Source organism: Lynx canadensis, chromosome D4, assembly GCF_007474595.2.
Source record: "Lynx canadensis isolate LIC74 chromosome D4, mLynCan4.pri.v2, whole genome shotgun sequence".
NCBI lineage: Eukaryota > Metazoa > Chordata > Mammalia > Carnivora > Felidae > Lynx > Lynx canadensis.
Window position 1 is genome coordinate 56,173,785 of NC_044315.2, and position 21,887 is coordinate 56,195,671.

General features: G+C 52.1%; 2 protein-coding genes across 3 annotated transcripts in view; one reads left to right on the forward strand and one right to left on the reverse strand.

Moving 5' to 3' along the window:
- Window positions 1-18,539, forward strand: part of DNAI1 (dynein axonemal intermediate chain 1) — a 59,508-nt gene extending 40,969 nt beyond the window's left edge. For both annotated transcript variants that reach the window (XM_030293169.1, XM_030293170.1), the window contains 8 exons: window positions 4,737-4,984; window positions 9,798-9,887; window positions 10,018-10,105; window positions 10,747-10,826; window positions 12,254-12,402; window positions 12,509-12,608; window positions 15,006-15,191; window positions 18,225-18,539. In XM_030293169.1, the coding sequence (XP_030149029.1) occupies window positions 4,737-4,984; window positions 9,798-9,887; window positions 10,018-10,105; window positions 10,747-10,826; window positions 12,254-12,402; window positions 12,509-12,608; window positions 15,006-15,191; window positions 18,225-18,323 (1,040 nt within the window). In that variant the 3' untranslated portion in view covers window positions 18,324-18,539. The remainder of the gene's footprint in view (window positions 1-4,736; window positions 4,985-9,797; window positions 9,888-10,017; window positions 10,106-10,746; window positions 10,827-12,253; window positions 12,403-12,508; window positions 12,609-15,005; window positions 15,192-18,224) is intronic.
- Window positions 18,540-18,610: 71 nt separating this feature from the next.
- On the reverse strand, window positions 18,611-20,490 carry ENHO (energy homeostasis associated). The gene is made up of 2 exons (XM_030293285.1): window positions 20,422-20,490; window positions 18,611-19,418 (listed from the first exon to the last, which is right to left on the reverse strand). The coding sequence occupies exon 2, from the start codon at window positions 19,255-19,257 to the stop codon at window positions 19,027-19,029; it is 231 nt and encodes a 76-aa protein (XP_030149145.1). The 5' UTR covers window positions 19,258-19,418; window positions 20,422-20,490; the 3' UTR covers window positions 18,611-19,026.
- Between the last annotated feature and the right edge of the window lie 1,397 nt (window positions 20,491-21,887).

A 21,887-nucleotide genomic window follows, 5' to 3' on the forward strand; every position in this document is an offset into this window, starting at 1 on the left:
ACCCCTTTTGCTGTGCAAAGTAACATAGTTATGGGTTCTAGGGATTAGGACTTGGACATTTTAGGGGGTGTTATTCTGCCTGCCACAGCCCCCCTCCAAATGCCTCTTGCCAGACTTAATAAGGGAGTCATTAAGCAGCTGCTGTCTTGGAGTCAGCCCTGGGCTGGACTCATTTGGAAAGCCACAGTGAAGAGAGGAGAAGCCTGCTGTCGAGGCTGGCTTGGTAAACTGGTCTCTGCAGCTTGGCACCTACTTCTCTCTGGCCACTGACCTGGTGTTATCCTGGTGGACCGACATGCCCTCTGTCTGCCTTGCCTTCCCTGAATCCTGAGCAAGAGCCCAGGCTTCCCCTGACAGCCACAACTCTCCAGAGTGGCCCCCTATGATCTACAGCTATAACTTGCAAGACAGGGGTGGAGCTGTGGGACTGCGGCCCCCACTGGGGCAGTTCAAGAAGAACTACTCCTCCCTGGGCACTACTCTGCTAGGGCCCTAGCACAAGGAGCTGAGGGAGTGAGAGCTTTGGTCTGTGGTGGAATTAAGCACTCCCTCCCCTGAGACCATGGCTTTCTGAGAACTGCCAGATCAGATTCTATTAGGGGGTTGACTCTCCTTCCCAGAATCTTATGAATCCTTGAAGGTCAGAGTCAGGGAGGCCTTAGAGATTATCCAGCAGAGCAGGGGTAGGAGGAGGCAACCCTCACACTGGAAAGAATAAACCTGGTGGGCCAAGCCATGCTCACTCCATTCTTTGATGGAGTCTTGTGGCAGGCTAAGGAAAAGACCTGCTCATGACCACCTGTCATAATGACATATAGGTAGAGAAGAGTGAGGGGGCACACACAGAGGAGAGGCTGAATGATCTGGAAGACTTCCTGGAGAAGGGCAAGAGCATGAAGTGGAGCTAAGGCCAGGCCAGCAGCCCTCTCCCTCTGTCTCAGAGTTACAGACTAGGTGGTTTCTCTATCCTTCTGTTTCTCTCTGCCTCCCCCTCCCTCTCTCTGTCTCTTTCTCCCTCTTTCCCTTCCTCTATTCCTCCTCCCCTTCTACATAGTCACATATACTTACTGAAATCTGTAGCCTGGAGGAACCTGGAATTCCTTCAGGGGCCCCAGATTTCAGAGTCTCTGCCACTATACAATGGAGTGTGGAGGTGGGGGCCCCCATCTGTGTTACTGGAGCTACTTTGAGGAACCGGAGAATTTGTGGGATCAGGACAAAGTACCCCAGGGCCCAGGGCCCTGTAAGCCTTGAGCCTGATGAGATTCTAGTCTTTATTGGGAACCAAGGCACTGTAGGTGACCTTGATGCCAATGTTGTACTCCTGGTTGGTGGCATTGTCCTGGGAATGTTGGAGGGCCAAGCAATGATGTCACTAGGCTGCTGGTCGGTGATAACATACTGGGAATGCTAGAGAGCTGGGCAATGATCACTAAGACTGCTGGTAGCCTGAGTGATTATATTACATGGGGACCACTGGTGGTCTGAGTAGTGATGTCATTTTAGGACTTCTGGAAGACAAGATGATGGTATCATGATGTTACTGTTGAGATTTGGGCTGTGATGTCACACAGGGTATACTTAGAGAATGAAATAGTGAGGTCTCACAGGGGCCACTGGATTCAGGGATGAGAAGATCATAGAATAAGATGGAGTGCAGTGGAAGCCCCAGTTAAATGAGAGTTTTCTGTGTTCTTCCACTGTGGTTTTGGCATTTAGGAAACACATAGTCTAGCCATGATTAGAAGCTGTGATCTTGGGACTCCTAGCTGGCTCAGTCAGTAGAGCATGATGCAACTCTTGATCTCAGGGTTGTGAGTTTAAGCCCTACATTGAGTGTAGAGCTTACTTAAAGAGAAAAGAAAAGAAAAGAAGAGAAGAGAAGAGAAAAGAAAAGAAAAGAAAAAAGAAAAGAAACTGTGATCTTTATGTCAGGAGGGCTCATTTGGTTACAAGTAACAGAGGCCACTAGAGGTGGGTTAAGAAACAGGGACTTATTGTCAGGATGCATATGGCTTGGGAACTAAGATAGGTCTAAGGTCTTTGTGTGATTGATTGTTCTCTGTGTCCCTGTCTCTTGAAATTCATTTTTCTCTATACCAGGAGTTTCCCCTTATCATGCTTGACTACCCCATCCCTTACATGTTCTCTAGTCCAGATTCTGGAGAGATTAGACTGGTTTTCCAGTCACCACCACCACATTAAGTCTGGTATCCCTTCCTTTCTCCACTTCCATGTGAATACCATATTAGTACAGTGTAATTTCAGTGATAAACAAGATATTGCATAAGGCAAACACCATGTGATGGGTCTGATGCACTCAGGCACACTATTTCTCCCCTCTGGCCTCAGTTTCCCCATCTATAAAATTCTGGAGCTGTAAGTCCAGCTTATAGTTTCAGTTGTTCTGTGAGCAGGCCAGAGGTGTCCTCACTACAGAATTATTAAGCCAGGCTAGGGTTTCCAACCTTCCTTTTGTCGTTTCACTGGTCATGAAGATATTGTGTACACAAGCAGGGGCAGGGGGTGCTTAAAGTTTGTCTAGAGAAAGTGAGTCACCACTGCTGTACCTCAAGGGGCCAGGTCCTATGCCACAGTAGGAGCAAGTGTGAGGGTCATACCTGCCTTTGCCCCTTGGTGAAATAAGGAGAGCATCTGAGTACTCAGTCCAAGCATCTCAGTCACCCACTTACTCATGCTTTCATTCACTCTTTTGTTCACCCACTCACTTTTGTGCTTACCCACTAATCCTGTCAGTCTTGCCCAGCATCAAGGACAGATTGAACATTAAGGGCATCAATAGTTTTCCTGTGGCCTGGCAGTTACCACTGACTACCCATGGAGGGGTTGGCCTCATTCAGCTGCAGGGTCTGGCTCTCTCATCAAACTAAGGACTGCTAAGGGTAAGCCCACATAAACAGTGCAGTCTCTGTCCCTGCCACAGTCCAGCCCAAGGGGAGGCCCAGTCAGGTGCTCAGGATTTGTGTGATGAAGAAAAGGAGTTACAAGTGACTGTCGCGCTGCCCAGTGCAAGCCCTGCATGATCTGGGTGGGGTACTTCCTTCAGCAGCTACAAATCTCTCCCTTTGAGAGTCATCCCTCAGGGCCATACAGAAGGAGCCCTACAGGGTGAGGGACTGCCAACTCCCTACTGGCTTTGAGATAGTACCAGGCGTAGGGTGACCCACTTGGCTCCAGAGGATCTAGAAGCCCCCAGCTCCTCCTCTTTGTGGGAGGTTCACTTTCTCCAGAACATAACCATGTTCCTTCCTGAACCACTGTGTGCCCTCCCCATGGCTCAAGCTGCACCCTGGAACCTTCCACTGGAGGGACAACTCCCTCCTTGCACACGAAGCCTCCTTTGCAAGTGATCACTGGAGGGGTTCCCAATGGGAATCCCAGAATTGGTGAGGATTAGCAAGGGAAGGTGGGCTCCCCCATAGAGAGCTGCTGTGGTGGGCATGCCAGCTTGCCTCAGCTTCCAACTCTACCCACCTAAGGTCAGCCTGGCTCCTGGCTACATCCTGCTCCCTAGTCCTGGCTCCCAGTGTGTACCAACTGATGTTTTCAGAGTGCCTGGGTTGGGGGTATCTGGTAACTGTAGCCAAGCTTATGTCCAGAGCCCAGGGAACCCAATCCAGACTGTCCCTGAGCCTAGCCCAGGCACTTACTCCCTTGAGTAAGGGGCAGCATTAGGAATAGGACAGAAAGAATGACTCATCGAGACTAGTCAAATTGGAGTTGTCCTCCTTATTTTTCCCACCCATGGGCTCCAGACTTCAGGACTGGCCACCTTGTCTGGACGGCCCAGGCCTGCAGTTGCCAGGGACAAAAGAGGTAGCCCGGCAGAGAAGGGAGGACAGCCCTCATCTCAGCCAAAAGTCTCCCTTAGCATAGGGTCCCTGAGATGGGGGGCTGCTCTAGACTTCCTCTTCTGAGCTTGGGAAGGGTCCTGGACTGGTGGCAGGAGAGCTAGACTTGAGGGATGAGACTATAATGTTCAGTGACTACATTATGAGGATGGGTGCCACATGAGCAGAGAATGAAAGTAAGCAGGAAGCTCCCCACTGACACGAGACAGGCAGGGAGGGGGATGAGTGGTCCACTGTTGATGACCAAAAGCTGTGCTCAGGCCAGAAGGATGACACAGAAGGATGACCGGCTGTCCTGGGACCTCTCAATTCTGGGAGCATGCCTATAGCTAGGGTGCAGACTGCAGCTGGGGACTGTGGCACTAGAGGGTATGGGAAGATGCCCATAGGTGGCTAATTTGTAACTCGTAGAGACAATTCCATGTTAGTCCAAACTGAATTCCTTTCCTGGGCTGGGCATGGGGAACACATGGGCATTATCCAGGCATCTAAGGACAACCACCTGCCCCTGGGCTGGGCTCCTGAACCCTCTCTGAGGTTACTGCTCCGTCCCAAGCCCACACACATTCTTCACCTAGCAGCTCTGAGCTTGCATCCCTCTTTCCTGTACCCCAGGGAGATTAAGGAGAATGATTGTCCGTCCCTCAGATAAGCCTGGTCAACTTATCTGTTGGACCCTCCCATGAAGCCTAAGAAGGGGTAAGTCAGGTCTCCTGGTTCCATTTCCGAGAGAGAGGAGATGAAGCCCAGAGAGGAATCCCACTCTCTCTGACAAGCAGAGCAGGCAGATCTTGTCCATCCAGTGGGGGAGGGGCATGGGGGTCAGCTGAATCCTACCACAGCCTGGCTTCTTCCCTGGGACAGATGACTTCATGAAGCAGAGCCGGGGCATGCTGCTGCTCTACAGCATGAAGAACCCCAGCTTCCCTGAATACATCTTCAGCAGCGAGAGTGGCATCATGTGTCTTGACATGCATGTGGACCACCCTTACCTGGTGGTGGTGGGCCACTACGACGGTAATGTGGCCATTTACAACCTCAAGAAGCCCCACTCCCAGCCCTCCTTCCACAGCTCACCCAAGTCTGGCAAGCACACGGACCCTGTGTGGCAGGTCAGCCTCGAACCAGGATTGGGAAAAACGGGTATAGGATCCCTGGAGGAGGGACCTTGGGGAGGACAGGCCATAGGCAAGCTTAGAGGCCAAGGAGCTGTGAGAAGGTGCAGAGGAGGGCAAAAGGTGGTTATTAGGAAGTAAGGGGTCTGCAGTGAGCTTGGGTCTGCTCCTCCAGTGCTGCTATCAAGAGGGCCCGGATCTGTCTGCTAAGGGTCTCTTAGGTGCAGTGATCAGTGACTCATAGCCCATGGCTAGAACACTCTAAGACCTCACAGACATACTCGGCTGAGTATGTCAAGGGCTCCAGTTCTCCAGTTCCCTGTGTATGGGCTTCCTAAACTCCCCATGGGGGCTCTCCTCTGCCATCTGGGCTAGATTTGGGGGCACTCCCAGACAGGAGTAGGTGCTGCCCATTGTTTGCCCTCTGGGTGGGGCTGTAAGGCCTGGTAGGTAAGGTCTGTCCCTGAGGCCTCTCTGTAGCATCGCTCTTCTCCAGACAGGCATAGGATGGGACCATTACCCTGACACTAGGGCTAGATTTCACCCTATGTTCCCCATGTTATTGCACTAGGAGTGGATTTCATGTTTCATCTTCAGAAAGTCTCTTAGCTCTGGCTTTGCAGACCCTTCCATACTGTATTCCAAAAGTCCCCCTCCTTCTGAGGCTGCATACCCTTACCCATGGACAGGCCTGGGAAATCCAAGGATAAATTTCTGCCTTAAGTCCCCCCAAGATCTCTGGGCTCCTCAGGCAGTGCTGGGACTCTGTCCTCTCATCTTCCTCAGCCCCCTGTCCTAGTAGAGTCTCCAGGCAGGCTCTGCATCCCTGCATTTCTGGCCCTGAGCTACCTGAGTCATGTGGACACCTGCCTTAGGAACTGGCTCTCATCTCCCAGACAGGCCTGAGCAGAGGGAGGACTGTCCAGGCACAAGGGACATGGTGTCCTCTCCACTCTATCTTTTACCCAGAGTCAGGGCTCAGATGTCCCCTTCCATAAGACATCCTCCCCCCTACTCTCCACCAGAGCAGGGGCCAAAACTCACAATCTCAAGAGTTCTCTCCTCTGAAAATCCTACCTTCTAGTTCATTGCCTCCAGGCACATGGAGGTCTCCAGACAAGGGGAGGCTATCTGCAGACATCAAGACCCAAGAGAGGAGAAAAGACCTGCTTAGATCAGACTAAACAAGCATCAGGCCTGCCCCTGCTGTCCTGGCTCACACAGCCCAGAGCAAAGCACAGAGCATCTCTGATTGGCCTGACCACCCTCCTCAAGCCCAGGAGAGGGCAAGGGGCCAAGGTCAACCATCCCACTGCCACACTGCTATGTTCTCTGAATCAGAGAGCAGGTTGGGAAACGAAATGGGGCATGCAGAAGACACGTTATTGCTTTCACTGGGTGGGTGCCAGAGAGACTGGAACCCACCCAGACAGGGATGGCCTTCTGCTCTCCCACCATCCTGTCAGGAAAGCAGGGCTACTGCCTTTGCAAAACCAAAGACTCAAGAGTTCTTGGCAGGAATCATGGCTTTTGACATGGGAGGGGCCTTCCTGTCTCGCTCATTTCCTGACTTCTTATTCCCTTTTTTCCCTCCCCCTTGCCTCATTCATCTCAGTAACTCCTCTTTGTTTGCTCCTCTAGGAGCTGAGGGTGCTTAAGGGTTTGGTCCCTGGGGTTCCTACCGGGGCGATAACCACAGCCATAGGCTAGGCAGGACAAGGCAATATGCTAAATGCTAAAGAGGGCTCATGGGAGCACTGAGGAGCGACATCTAGATTATCCAGGACAGGGAGCAGGGGCAGGAGCATCAGGTCTTCCTAGAGGAAGAAACACCTGAGCTAAATTGTAAGGGGTGAGAAAGTATTAGTTAATGACAATTAAATATAATATGAGATCCTAGGACCAAAAAAGAGGATATTAGGAGAAAACTAAGAAAATCGAATGAAGTATAGATTTTAGTTAAAATAGTATTAGTTAGATAAGGAAGGGTACAAAGGGGTTACATGTGCAATACACAGAGCCTGTGGGGAAACAGCATGGCCTGCTGGGAAGCAACACATCATTTGGAGCACAGTGCGGGAGACAGGGAGGACCTGGGAAAACACAGGCACCCAGTTGTGAGTATGCGTCTCTAGCAAGTGGGAATCTTGGACTTTAAGGCAGTGGTTTCATGAAGTGTTAGTACAGAATTCCAACATATTAACAGTGGGGGGTGGGGCTGCTTTGGTGAATCAAGGTCCTGCTGGCTTGAGCGTCCCCTGTTGTCACTCCTGTCCTCTAAGATACTTTCACAAGGTTCCTAAGACCATCAGAGAGTGAGGGGGCAGAGGAGTAACACAGTCATGCTTGTGTCTTGGAGATGTTCTCTCACTGCAGCATGAGAGATCTTGAAACTTGAGCTAGAGCAGGGGCAGTGGAGATAGAAATGAGAAGGTATGCTCGAATGCTGTTGAGGCAATAAAATCAATAGAAGGAAACTAGACAGATATGAGAAAGGGGAACAATTGGTGATGCTACCCGGCACTCTGGTTGGGAGTACCCAGTAGAGCATCCACAGAGGTAGGAATGCCAGAGCAGGAGCAGGTTTAGGCAGAATCCAAGAAGCTAAAGGAACACCTAAAATTAATATAACACCATACATTATTTATAATTAAATACATACATATGTACATATATACATACATAAAGTTTTTTTAAAAAGCCAGAGGAGGTGTCCTACAGGCAGTTGGTTGTATAAGCCTGGAGCCTGGAGGAAAGCTTAGGCTGGTTAATGGTATGCCAAAGACATCAGAGTCTAGGTCCTTTTTAAAGGGACTGTGTCTCAGAGGAGAGCAGAGAGGTTATTTTGGATCTCAAATGCCAAGCTGAGATAGAAGGACTTTGCTCTGTTAGCAGCAGGGAGCCATCGAAGATTTTGGAGCCAGGGAGAGAACTATCTGTTCAAAGGGGACTGGGTTCCTGCCCCATGGCACAGACTAGTTCCCAAGCGAGCCCATCTAGGTAGCCCAGCACTATTCAAGCCCCACTGTGAAGCCTCAACCAGCAACACTCTTTGGAGTGTGTGTGTGTCCTGTGCTATACTGGGGAAGGGCACCGGGAAGGATAGATGAGCAGAGATGGGGGTCAAGTATATCTGCCCTGATCAGATAAGGCAGAAGAGAAGGAATCAATTAAGCAGGCTTCATCTGCTCCTTACTACCTTATCAATTTCCTGGTCATTCTTTCCTTCTCTTAACCCCACTTACCACCTGACACCTCCCCCCCCCCCACCATTTACACTACCACCTCCACCCCAGGAGCATGTGTTTGACTTGTACACACACACACACGCACACACACACACACACACACACACACACAGGCTCACTTGCAAATATACACAGCAACCCCCATTGGGCATCAGGCTGCTAAGTGGGGTGTGAAATACAATTTCCATGCATGCTGGCGGCTGCTCATTAAACACTTCCCTTTGCAGCTCCCGAGCGCCTCTTACAGCCTGGCCTTTGACACCCCCTGTCCCCTCCCCCCTTTAAAGAGACTACCTTTACACAGAAGGGGAATTGGTCTCAGCCTAAGGGCCAGCTCTGACTTATACCTCAGAGGCTCTGTGGTATTCTAGGCCCCCCAATGGAAAAAAGAACCAGCTGACAGGACAGGCCCAGGCAGGACTGGGTCCGCCCTCCTGTAGCTCTGATCAGCCAGGCCTGGGGGTTGGTTGGGGACAGGCCATCCCCTCTCCCCTAAACCACGCCCCTCAACAGCCATGGTGACAGCTCTGGTCACAGGAAGTTGAGCTGGGTTCTATCCTCCCTCACTGGGCCTCTACTTATGACAGGGGGAAGGGACAGGATCCCAGCATGGGAGGTCAGGAGAGAGCTGGGGTATGGAAAGCTCTGGGCACCCAGCCCCACCCTAGCTCTCTGGGACACAGCTTGGCCAGGCCTCCACATCTGGCAACAGAAACTTGAGCCTCAAGCGTGTCATCTTCATAAGACAACAGCTCTGTCTCCAAAACACTTTCCCATATGTTTTCTTCCAGCCCTGAGAAGATGGGTGGGGCACGGTTATTAACCCCAAGTTGCAGATGCAGAAATGCAGCTCAAATCTGAGATTTGGGAGCACGATTCTGGGAGCAGGAGCTTGTAGTGAAGTGAAGGTGGGAACAGAGGAGAGACCACCTACAGAAGAGCCCACCTGGAAGTGGAGAGCAGGGGAGGGGACCTTCTCCTCCTTGTCCCCCAAGCGAGCAGGAAAAACTCTCCTGCAGAACCTTGGCTCCCTGATTCCTAGGATGAGGGTCATAATGAGGATATTCGCTAACATTTATTGAACATTTAATAGTTGCAATGTTCTCTCATCAGGGCCTCATGTTCATTGTCTCATTTAGTCCTTACAACAAACCTGTGCTATTATGGTTCCTAGTTTATAAATGAGGAAACTGGTTGATGGACTCTGTCCTTTCCAGGCCCTTTCTACATAAGGAGGTTGAGACCAGAGACACCATCTTCCCCTACAACTGGCTCTGGAACCCAACCCAGGGAGGAATTGGGCACCTCCAACACCAAGCCAGGGCATTAGGGCAGTGCCCTGAGTGGCATTGTTATCCCAGGATGGTCAGGGAGAGAGGGATGAGAGACAGAGATGGGTGGAAGGAGGGAGGGAGGGAAGGCCAATTGCAGGACTCTGGGAAATGGGCTCCCAGAACTTGCTTCTGAACCTGACATGGACTTTTGAGGGAGCCCTGCTCAGCTCCCAGCCCTAACTCAACACCATACCAGTGTCCCACAGCTCACGGTTTGGGATGTTTCAGGTCAGGTGGCAGAAGGATGACATGGACAACAACCTTAACTTCTTCTCTGTGTCATCTGACGGCAGGATTGTGTCTTGGACGCTCTTAAAGGTGCCTGTTTCCCAGAAAGGGTCATATGGGGTGGAGATGGGGCTTGGGGGGAGCTGAATGGCAAAGTCTGCTCTCAACCCTGCTGATGTGGTCCCACCCATGTACCCTCCCCCATCCCTTGTGACTGCAGAGCGAACTGGTTCACACAGATGTCATCAAACTGAAAGTGGAGGGCGGTACCACGGATGGTCTCGATGGGTTGCAGCTACACACAGTGGGTAAGATCCCCAGCCCACTCACACCCAGGCCCGGCCACCTCACTCAGGCCTCATGAGGGTCAGAGATGGTAGCCCTCCCCCTTTACCGAGCAATCCCTCCTCCACTTGTGCTGGATGGAAGCCTGGCCCTGTCCTCCCAGTGCTTGGCTGTTTGCAGACCCTCTCTGTTTATGCAGGTCCCATCCCAGTTTGCAGACCCTGTTCCTGTTTATGCAGATCAGGTGCTGTTATGCAGATCCAGTCCTGTTTATGCAGATCAGGCCCCTGTTTACCCAGATCCTGTCCCTGTTTACTCAATTCCTACCCTGTTTATGCAGAGTATATCCCTGTTTGCATAGACCATGTCCCTGTTTGCAGACCCTGTCCCTGTTTACCCTGACCCTGACCCTGTTTAAATCAATTCCTTCCTTGTTTACCCAGGCCCCATCCTGTCTGCAAAAGCACTGGCCGTTTGCAGTCCCAACTGCCTGGGACAAGCAGCAGGCCAGGCGGCCGGTTTCTGTTTGCTTGCCTAGCCCCAGCCCCTGCAAGAGCCTGCAAGAGCCAGAGCTCTGGCTGTCACAGGGGTCTGCTGGGTAAAGCAGGTGCGGGGAGCCTCCCTCCCAGAACCGGTCTAACACTGCTGTACCTCTTCTCCCAAGGCTGTGGCACCGCCTTTGACTTCCACAGAGAGATCGATTATATGTTCCTAGTGGGCACAGAGGAAGGAAAAATCTACAAGGTGAGGCACCACTGACCTGAGAACCACGAGAGTTTATCCTTCTCAACAGACCCTATTCTGACAGATCTTAGGGTTTGACCAGTTCTAGGAAGCTTCTTGGGAGAAGAGAAGGTATTTCTTGACTTGTTTCGGTGGCAGGAAGAGTGGATGACTGCAGGAAAGAGGATGAAAATCTAGACGGTGACTTTAGCCCAGTCTGGCACATTTCCCTCTGGGCCCTCCCTCCCTTCCTAGGAGTAGAGGAAGTAGAAGTAGGAGTGGGTGTTGGGGGGGAGTTGGAACATTCTGAGAAGACTTCCTGGAAGAGATGAGAACTTCAGCTGAGCTTTGAAAGCCAGGTAACAAGAAAATTAATCTCTGAATCCTGGGTGTCTCAGCCAGTAGGATGGAACTTCAAGGCCAGTTTCTGCAAGGTCTCAGTGTTAGTAGGTGAACATCCTTCTGAACCTCCATCCATCCAGAAATAGCTCTGCTGCAAGCTTTTCTTAGGCTCAAAGACTCAGAATGTTAATTACAGGCAGCCTCCCGGGAGCCCCTAAGGCCCAGCAGGAGCTGGTCTGAATGCAAAAGAGGTCCCCACCCCCCTGTACACCCCTCCCTATGGCAGCGTGGGAGAGGCAGAAGGGAAGAGACTACTCAGTCACACTATCTCCTGGAGGGAGAGAGGGAAGGGCATAATGGTCTGGGCAAGAAACCCAATGGGAAGTCATGAGTTGGGACTTGCTTCTGGCTCTGCACCTGCTCTTACCTGGGCAAGGTGGAATGTTTATCACTATTGCGAGGATTCTATAGGCTGTGAGTGGACTCAGGCCTTGGCCTGGACAAAGGCTAAGGCACACGTCACCCAGGGCCCCCAGGCCTGCTTGGCCTTGGTTCCCAGAGAGAAGGCCTTTTCTACTTGGCCTGGAATCCTCTGGGCAGACTACAGCACTGTCTCTCACCCTCCAGGAAAACTCCCTACCCACCCAACCCCCAGCCCATTAAGCCCCTCCTTCCTTCCTTCCTTTCTTTCTTTTTTTTAAATTTCTTTTTTTAACGTTTATTTATTTTTGAGACAGAGACAGACAGAGCATGAATGGGGGAGGGTCAGAGAGAGGGAGACACAGAATCTGAAACAGACTCCAAGCTCTGAGCTGTCAGCACAGAGCCCGACACAGGGCTCGAACTCACGGACCGCGAGATCATGGCCTGAGCCGAAGTCGGCAGCTTAACCAACTGAGCCACCCAGGCGCCCCTCCTCCTTTCTCTCTAGTGTTGAGGGCACAGAGAAGAGCAGCCAGTAGCTTAGTCCCATTTCAGCGGTGACAATAATGTGGGGACAGAAGAGGAGTCTTAGGTTCTGACCCTCCAGGGCACCCAGGGAAGTGTGGTGGCTGCTGACCTCTCTCTCATTCCTGACCCCCCCACCACCCTCACCCTTGCCCCAGTGCTCTAAATCCTACTCCAGCAAATTCCTTGACACCTATGATGCCCACAACATGGCAGTGGATGCTGTGTCCTGGAACCCATACCACACCAAGGTCTTCATGTCCTGCAGCTCCGACTGGACCGTGAAGATCTGGGACCACACCATCAAGTGAGACACATGCCCTCCCTCAGGCCGCACTGTGGGCTGGGGCCACTGGGGCTCTAGCACCATGAGCCCTCTGTATGGCAAACTTTCTACCCCTCCACCACTGCAGGACCCCGATGTTCATCTATGATCTAAATTCAGCTGTGGGCGATGTGGCCTGGGCACCATACTCTTCTACTGTGTTTGCAGCAGTTACCACCAATGGGAAGGTGAGTGCCCTGGCCAACCCTCTACTAGAGATAGGATGAAGTATCTCAGGGGCTCCCTCTTAGCCCACAGAGTACCCTGCTCAGGTAGGGGAAGGTGGGACATAAGGATTCTGTATTCTCAAGGGTTAGGCAACCCAGAGCCCTATCAAAAAAAGAATCATTCACCCCATGAGGCCTCAAGGAGAAAATGGTGCTGTTCATCTTAAAGGAGAGAACACTCTGGGGGATAAGATGCCATAAGGAGCAGTTATCTTCTCTGAAGGTCCTGGGGAGGGAGCTACAGGATGGCAGGGACAACCTTGATGTAAGGGAAACTTCTGAGCCAGAGGTTATCTGTGATTGAAATAATGTCTAAAAGGTAGCAAATTCCTCATCCCTGAGAGTGTGCAAGCTGAGTCTGAGAAGGGGAGATGAGAGGGGTCTGTGTAACACTGAGAATTGGTAAAAGCTCAGAAACAAACATTTTTTTAGAAAATTCTTGGATACAAATCCATTTTTCCTTATGGACTTTGATATAAACTCAGAGGCAACTACTCAAGGAAAGACTATAGTTTAAGGCATCACCCTAAAGTCAATCAGTCATCTATTTGCTGAACAGAATTTTACTAAGGGCCCAGCACCAGGCAATTCAGGTCCTTATCGTTCTAAGAGTTCACATTCTTGTGAAGGGACAGAGAAAAAAAGCAACAACAAAAATAGTGTTAAGTGCTAGGCAGAGATTGAAAGAGGAGTATGTGTGTACACAGTGTTCATAGCAGTATTCATAGTAGCCAAAGAGTGGAACAATCCAAACATCCATCAATTGATGAATGGATAAACAAAATATGGTATATCAAAAAGATTATTATTCAGCAATAACAAGGAATGAAGTATTGGATACATGCTACAACATGGATGAACTTGAAAACGTGTTTAGTGTAAGAAGTCAGTCACAACCACACACTTGTAGGATTCCATTTATATAGGTCTAGAATAGGCAAAGCTATAGAACCAGAAAGTAGATTTGTGGTTGCCTAGGGCTGGGGGTGTGGGAGAAAATGGGAAGTGACTGCTAATGGTACAAAGGTTCTTTTGGGGTGATGAAAATGTTCCAAAATTGGTTGTGGTGATGGTTCCATAACTGTAAATATACTAAAAACCAAGAATTGTATACTTGAAGTGGGTAAATGTTTTTGTATGTGAATTATATCTCAATAAAGTTATTATATTTTTTTAAAAGAGAGAGAAAAGGGGCACCTGGGTGGCTCAGTCCATTAAGCACTCAACTCTTGGTTTTGGCTCAGGTCATGATCTCACAGTTCATGAGTTCAAGCCCCACGTCAGACTCCACAATGACAGTGCAGAGCCTGCTTGGCATTCTCTTTCTCTCCCCCTCTCAAAATAAACAAACTTAATAAAAATAAGTCATTACTTGAAGAAAGTTTTAAAAAGAGAGAGAGAGAGAAAGGGAGTGATGTAAAGAAAAGAAAGGACTGGTCTCTTAGAGTCGTCAAGGAAAGCTTCTTCAAATGGTAACATTCAAGCTGAGAGCTGAATGATAAGAGCCGGCCCTGTGTGAAGACAGAGAGAAGCATTCCAGACAGAGGGAATAGCTAGTGCAAATGCCCTGAGGTGAGAATGAGCTTGAAGGTGTTTAAGGAACAAGCAGGCAAATATGGCTGGGTCTAGGAAGCAAAGGAGAGAGCAGGAAGTGAGAGTGGAGAGCGGAGAATCTGGAGTCAGGAATTTGGATTGTATATATACTGCCAAGGGAAACTATTGGAAGATTTTAGATTTTTTAAAGGTAAGTTGAGAGGCTGCCTGGAGCATGGATTGTAGAGGGGCAAGAGCGGAAGCAGAGAGACCCATTAGGAAACTGCCACAGTTGTCCAGGCAAGAGTTACTAATGGTCTGGACTTAGGGAATGGTAAAAATAAGATCAAATATTTGTTGAGCACTTATATGACAAGTGCAGTCTGAGCACCTCACATATATTAAACCCTCGCATATGATATAAACCCTGGCTCTGCCACTTACTAGCAAGTTAGCCTTAAGGGCCTCTATCTCCTCGTTTATAAAATGGGGATAATAACAGGACCTACCCTATAGAGTGGCTGTGAGGATTATTAGGTGTACAACTATGTAACATGATCCTACAAAGTCTGGTACATAGTAAGTGTTCAACAAATGGTAGCTGCCATTATTGTTAATTCTGCATAAATTTTCTAAGCTTTTTATTCTCATTCCCTCAACCACAGGAAAATGTAATCAGAGACACAAATTCCCTCTCCCACTGTCTCCAGCTCCAGTGTGCTAGACTTCTGATGTGTTTCCCCAGAAAACTCATGTGCTAGTTCTTCTGAAGTGGGGGACGGGTCCCCATTATCCTTGAGTATGCTGACACCCACCTCTCCACAGACTCATGTGTTTGACTTGTCCATCAACAAGTATGAGGCCATCTGCAACCAGCCTGTGGTGGCCAAAAAGAAGAACAAGATCACCCACGTGCAGTTCAATCCCATCCACCCTATCATCATTGTGGGTGATGACCGTGGGCACGTCACTTGCCTCAAGCTCTCACCCAACTTGCGCAAGATGCCAAAGGTACAGGCTTGGGTAGTATGGGCTACTGTAAGAAACAAAGTTTCCAAGATGGTGGGGGTTGAGAAAAAGGGGAGGAGCCAGGAGGTGACACACCCCCCCGCCCCCCCCCCCCCCCCCCCGTTTCTGGCTTGGGAAATGCAGGGTAAGGGTGGTGTCATTGCCCAAATAAGGAGCACAAAAGAGGTAGGTTTGTGGAGAGACAATGAGATCAGTTTTGAAATGCTGAATCTAAGTTACCTGGGGGGCTCCCACGTAGAGACATCCAGTAAGCAGGTGACTATCTGGGTCTGAAGCCTGGGGAAGCACGTGGACATCATCAGCTTATTTGGTGTAGACCAGGTTATCCAGGCAGGGGGCTTGGAGCTTAGTCACTTAGTCATTGGCTGGGCTTAAAGGGCCTCAGCTCCAGTGGTCCCTGAGCTGGGAGCTGCGGGTCCACACAGGGAAAAAGGTAGAAAGGAAAAGAGGGTAACTAGGTCAGCAGCTAGGCAGTCCTCCTTTTGAGTTCTGGTTCCTTTCTGAGATCTGTACTGATCTGGAGACGGTGCCCAGAGCCCAAAGGCCCTGAAAACAGGCCATGAAACCTAGAGCCAGGACCTCAAAGTCTAGATCTCAGAGTCCTGATTCAGATGTAAGAGTCCAGGCCTTAGAATCCAGAGCCCAATAACCCAGAGCCCAGTCCTGCCCATTTGGGTGCTAAGAGAGGATATGGAATTTGTTTTCTGCCGGGTTCTAGGCCAGGATCAGAGCTGGGCCAGGGCTGGACCAAGTTGCCCTGATGACTACACCTCTTGGTTGCAATATGGGGCATTTATTTGCAGTTTGAGGTAAGGGCAGGCCTCTTTCAACTACCGATACCTGCCTCCTTGCACCCTTACCAAGGCAGGGGCTACCGCAACGTACCTCTGGTACCTGCCTCATCTATTCCCCACAATGACCAGAAGGCAAGGACTGGGAGTTTGGCCGGGCCTGTAATTGTAGCCAGCTGGGGGAGGGGGTGGACTTGGCTATAAATACTCAGAAGGCTGCTAAGCGCCTGCAGCTGTGGCCTAGAGGCTGTGGTGGGCTGGGAATGGGGTGGGGTGGGATGGGATGGAGGAGTTGGGCATGGTCTGAAGCTCTTTGCTGAGCCCAGCTAGTTGGCCTCAAGGAGGAGGGAAGGAACAGATAAAATCTGATCTTAATTTAGTGAGGAGAGAGACTGAAGATTGAGCTGGCAGAGCTGGACAGCCCAGTGAGAGACAAGGGTACAACCATCACACCATGAGGATGGTAGATCTGAGGGTGGGGAGGGCTGCCCTGCCCACTCTGACCCAGGGAGGCAAGGATCTCCCATAGTCCCAACTCCTCTCAGAGCAAGGGTCAGTCATAGCTAAGGGAGCTGGGCTCTGTATATCCGGCGACCTATATCTCTGAAGACCTGAGGAAATAGGTGCCCGGGGAACAGAGGACCTGAGCAGGTGACACAGCTGAGGGCTAGTACTTCAGTGGATTAGAGGTTCCTGTGAAACCGTCATCTGATCCTATCAGTAGTCAAGTGATTTGTGCAAAAGGAAGTCTTCTGGGCATCCCTACCCCGCCCCCGCCCCTCTCCGGGCTTTAGTCTCCCTGCCCTTCTCAGGAGGGCTTGGCCACAGAGGCCCAACTTCCTGACCCGTGAAGCTTCCCCTAATTGGTGTCAGAGCACAACTTGTCAGAGGTCAAGGACTATCTTTCCCTAACTACCATATAGATGGGAAACAGAAGCCCAGAAAGGCAAGGGACTTGCCCAAAGTCATATAGGGAATTAACGACAAAGCTGAAACTAAAAGCCACGTCCTGAAATTCCTAGGGGATGGGGTGAAGACAAGAAGACAGCACTAACTTGATTTGGGAAGGAGAGTAGTTAGAGAAAAAGACATCTTTATCCTCTGCCTAGAGACTGTAGAGGTGAACTGGGCAGTGGCAAAGGCACTGGGCCACAAGGAGAGAGGGAGACAGATTTCGGAGCAGGTGCAGCAATCACACCAGGAGGAAATCTAAGATCTGCGTGGTGTCAGCGGCCCGGATGGGGCCAGGAAGGGGCTTCCTGGCCATGTACTCTCTCCCCTCCTCACAGCCCAGGGCAAACCTAGGCTGGGCCCTCAGCAGGCAAGGCTGGAGCAGGTGCCAATGAGCAGTGGGCACAGGTGGCTGAGAAGGCAGGGGAGGGGGCTCAGGAACAGAGGGAAGGCAGGAAATGGCAGCTGCCCCAGCCTAGCCCATATCCTGCTGCCTGAACAGAAGGGAGTATGGAACTAGTGCTGGTCTGCCATAGACCTCTTGGGGCCTGTGAGTTACACATACCCCAGTGTCCCAATTCTCTTTTTCTCAGGGCATTAGAGTGCCCTGTGGACCGGGGTGAGGGGTCATAAATTTAGGATCTGCTCTTCTGAGGAACAGTCGCACCTAATGACATCTGGAATCACATGGGATATCTCATTTGCCCTCCTGGGTCTCTTGACAACTTCCTCCACCCTGGGTATGTCTGATACAGCAGACCTGGCCCCAAATGTCACTCTGCTCCAAACCTGATCTGAAAGTTTTGGTACTAGGTGAGGGCACCTGTGGCTTTGTCCACACCTCTCTCCCTCAGCAAACACCCATCTTTTAGTTCCTTGTTAGGACTCAGCCAGGGACACTCCTGTGGAAGGGTGGTCCCAACAGTCAGAGCCCTCACCTCTCCCCAGAGCTACAGCCCTCCCTAGCCTGAATGGCTAGTTCCTGTGAGGGTCAGTGGGTGGAAACCTTCTCCCAGCATCAAGACCCTTTGTTGATCTTAGATTCAGAGCCACACCTAGATTCTTGAGGGCCCCAGCTGAGCCCATGTCTCCTAACCTGAGTTGGGGAAGGACCCTGTGGGGGTGGGGAGAGGTGGGGATCCAGTATCTAACTGGGTAGAAAAGTGGTGGGACAAAGCTGGGGCAGGCTGGGCAGAGGAGGCAGAGGTGGGACCCAGAGAAAGGTGGCCCACCCCTCACCATTCCTCCCCCACATGTACTCCCCCCACTCCAGGAAAAGAAGGGGCAGGAGGTACAGAAGGGTCCAGCTGTGGAGATCGCAAAATTGGATAAACTGCTGAACCTGGTGAGGGAAGTGAAAACAAAGACCTGAGGGCCTGGTCTCAGTCCCTGTCCCATTTCTTGAACCCAGTACTTGTAACCCCTGACCCTGGTACCTAAGCCCAGCCTCAGCACCAAGTATGTGACCCAACCCCTGATCAGGTTCCAGTATCTACCCTTAGCATCTCCTTCAGCCCTGGTCCCAGCACCTCACCCCAGGACTCAGCCCTCAACCATTATCGCATCCTACTCTACACAAATAAACCTGTGTCTGGAAACTCACCCCACACCTTTAATTTTTCTACCACAGAGTCCCCAGGAAGAGGAGGGAATCTCAGGTTAGAGCCATAGTTCCATTTATTATCCAGCAAACAGTGGGAGGACCCAAGGAGGGGCCCAGCCTGGACACCCTCCCATTATTGCCATGGATTCCAGTTTGCTTCCCCAACGTCAAGGGCCTGGAGGCGATTGGCCTAGGGAGAGGTGGACCCAACCCGTGGCCCTCAGTATGGAGCAGAGTCGAGGCGGCCCTGGCCCTAGCACCAACTCATTGATCCCCACCCCAGGCCTATCTACCTAGGGCCACCAGAGCCCCTCTTGGAGCGAGGCTGGCTAGACTCTGGGCTGCTAGGTCCAGCTCCAGACAGGCTGGATTCTGGGTTCTGGACCCCAGGCTGGCTAGACCCTGGGATCCTGATTCCAGGCTCTGGGTGGGGTAGACTTAGGTCCCAGACTCCAGGCTAGGTGAGGGGCCTTCAGGGCTGCAGCAGGTAGCTGCCTTCATGGCTGGGCTTCTGGGGTGGGGGTGCCTTCTCAGGACACGGCCCAGGGCTGGAGTTGGGACTGGATTCAGAGAGGGAGTCGATGTCCGCAGAGCGGGAATGGCAGGCCCAGCAGAGAATGACCCAGAGCAGCAGCAGCAAGAAGCCTACAAGGCCGTTGCAGACGATGGCAATGAGGGCCCCCTGAGAGATGGCTGCCCCCATGACAGGCAGCACCCTCAGACCAGCACAGACCACGGGGCTGGCTCGACGGCAAGGCCCATGCCGAGGCAGGACTCCAGTACAGCTGGCCTTCCAAAGAGGCTGTTCTGTCCACACACTCAATGATTCCTGGGCAATGGAGATGTCCACCTGCAGTCTTGAGCCTGTGGCAGGTACACAGCAGAGGAAAGGGTGGTGAGGAAGGGGTAGGGTGAGGCCTAGGAGGAGAGGCCTAAGAGAATCCTGTCCCACATCTCTGGCTTCCCTGGCAGAAGACTTTGGATCCCGGCAGGCCCAAATAACCCACAGAGCCAACACCCCCATCCTGAGACTTGGCCCTGGGCACCTGGATGGGGGTGTAGCCACAGTGGGGAAGCTAGAGTAGACAGCCTATATCTCATTCTCCTTAGAACCAATGGGCATGGCCTGGCCCTGCCCACCAAGCTTCCAGCCCTCAAAAGTGCTGTGAGAATGGATGAGATGAGGAAGCCCAAGGCCTTGAAGGATGGGGATTGTGACCAGTGTTGGTGTGGCCTGGGCGCCTCCCCCTTCTCAGGACTCCAGCCAGCCAGCCAGCCAGCCCAGGAGACCTCCAGAGGTGCCAGCTCAGACACAGGGAACTTTGTGGAGGCCCTGGCAGGCATGTGTGGGTCTGTGTATCCAAGGCTGTATACTGGGGTGTGCCTCTCTGTGGGACTGTCTCTCCAGGTCAGTTGTGTATGTCTGTGTCTGGCTCTTAATCTGTCTTTAGGTTCCCTTGCCTAGATGTGTGCCTCTGCCTCTGTATACCCACCTCTATGTTTGTGCAGCTATGTGGCTCTCTTTACATTTGTCTCTGTCTCCATCTCTGAGTGTCTGAGTGTCTCTTTTCTCACCCAGGCTATCTCTGTGTATCTCTGTATCCGTCTCTGTGTGTATGGGTCTCGTGTCTCTCGGTCTTTCTTCCCGGCTGTGTGTCGCTCTGTCCCCGTGGACGTGTCTCTCTCCCCTTCTCCGTGGGGTCTGTCTCTGTAGTTGTGAGTCTCGTGTGTCTCTTTGTGTCTGTCTCTCCTCCCCCCCCCCCCCCCCCGCCCCGGCTGTGCCGCTACGTCTCCATGTGGGTCTCGGTCTCTTTATCTCTGTCTCTAGTTCTCGGGGCCCGTGCCCGTGGGGGGAGGGCCCCCTTACCTGAGTTGAGCCCGGTGTGCGCGCCCGCGGGAGGGTCCGGGGCTGCGGGATGCTGGGCGCCGACTGAGACTCAGGAGCCTGCGGGAGGGGAGGGGGGGGCTGGAGGCTGGCAGGGGCGATGTCACCTCCCCCGGCCCTCCCCCTCGGCCGCGCAGCCTCCGCCGGCCGCTCCCGCCGCGGCGCGACCGGGGCGGCCTCTGCCGCGGGCGGTCTGCGGCGAGCTGGCACCTCCTCCCCCAGGGGCGGTGCCTCCTCCGCGGCCGCGGAGGCTCGCTAGCTCGCTCGGCGGCGCTCGGGCGGCGGCGGCGGCCCGGGTGCGGGGTTCGGCTAGGCTCGGCTACGTTCGGCTGGGTTCGGCTGGGCTCGACTGGGCTCGGCAGGCAGCAAAAACAGCGGAGAACCTCGCTTCCTGAGAGGCCGGCGCCGGCGGCCTGTGGAGGGCGGAGCCATCTCCGCGCCACTGCTGTCACCCGATTGGCTGGCTGCGCCAGGCTCCTGGGCGATTGGTCGCGCGCTGGGGTGGGGACTGGCTCAACCCTTGTGCCCGGGTGGGGAGGGGGCGGGAGAAGGACTGAAGGGACTACTTGGTCTCGATCTCTCCGGGGGAAGGGGGCGGGGATGAAGCCCACCTACTTTTGGGAATTTCTTGCACCTTCAACACCCGGAAGAGCTGTACATCCAACATCTGAGAAAAGCCTCTGTACCCTTATACATGAGGAAACTGCCCCTCCATATCTGCCTCTGCCGCGGTCATCTGGAGGAAGGCCTTGGGCCCCCACATCTGGGAGGAGATTGAACCTCCTCATCTGGGAAGCCCCTTGGACTTCTGCACATCCACTCCCACCTGGGGGTGGACTCTGCACCCCCACTTTAGAGGGTTTGTGGGCGGCTTTACATTCCCTGGCCCTAGGAGATGTGAGCAGCTCTGCCAATACAAGTTCTTTGGACATATTTATTGAGTTCCTACCCAGTATTGGTCTGGGGTTCGTGCTTTGCTCCGCTGTGGGAGAGCCTAGGACAGAGAGGAATGCGGTACTCTGAGAGATTGCTCATCCATGGCGGGAATAGGACCAGGCATGACTCTCCATCCTAGAAGCTCCTGACTCTCTCCATCCTAGAGTCTCTCCTAAGAGGAAGATCAACTTGGGCAGGAGCTGTCAGGTAGGCCTTCCTACCCACCTCATACACCAGTGATTTCTAAGTGTTCTGAACTGGACCCTTTTTCCATCCTGCTCTACATATTCTCCATGGATGAGCACAGTCCTAAAACTATACCACGAAGACTCTCAATGCTCCCCAATCCAGCTTTATCTCTGGAATTCTAGACATAGATCGAAGTGCCTTCCAGAATAAGGGTGGTGTTGATTCCTGGTTCTGCCACTTAACTAACTTCGTGACCTGGAGCAAGTTACTTAACTCCTTTTTGCCTTAGCTTCTTCATCTGTAAAGTTGTTTTAGTAATAGCT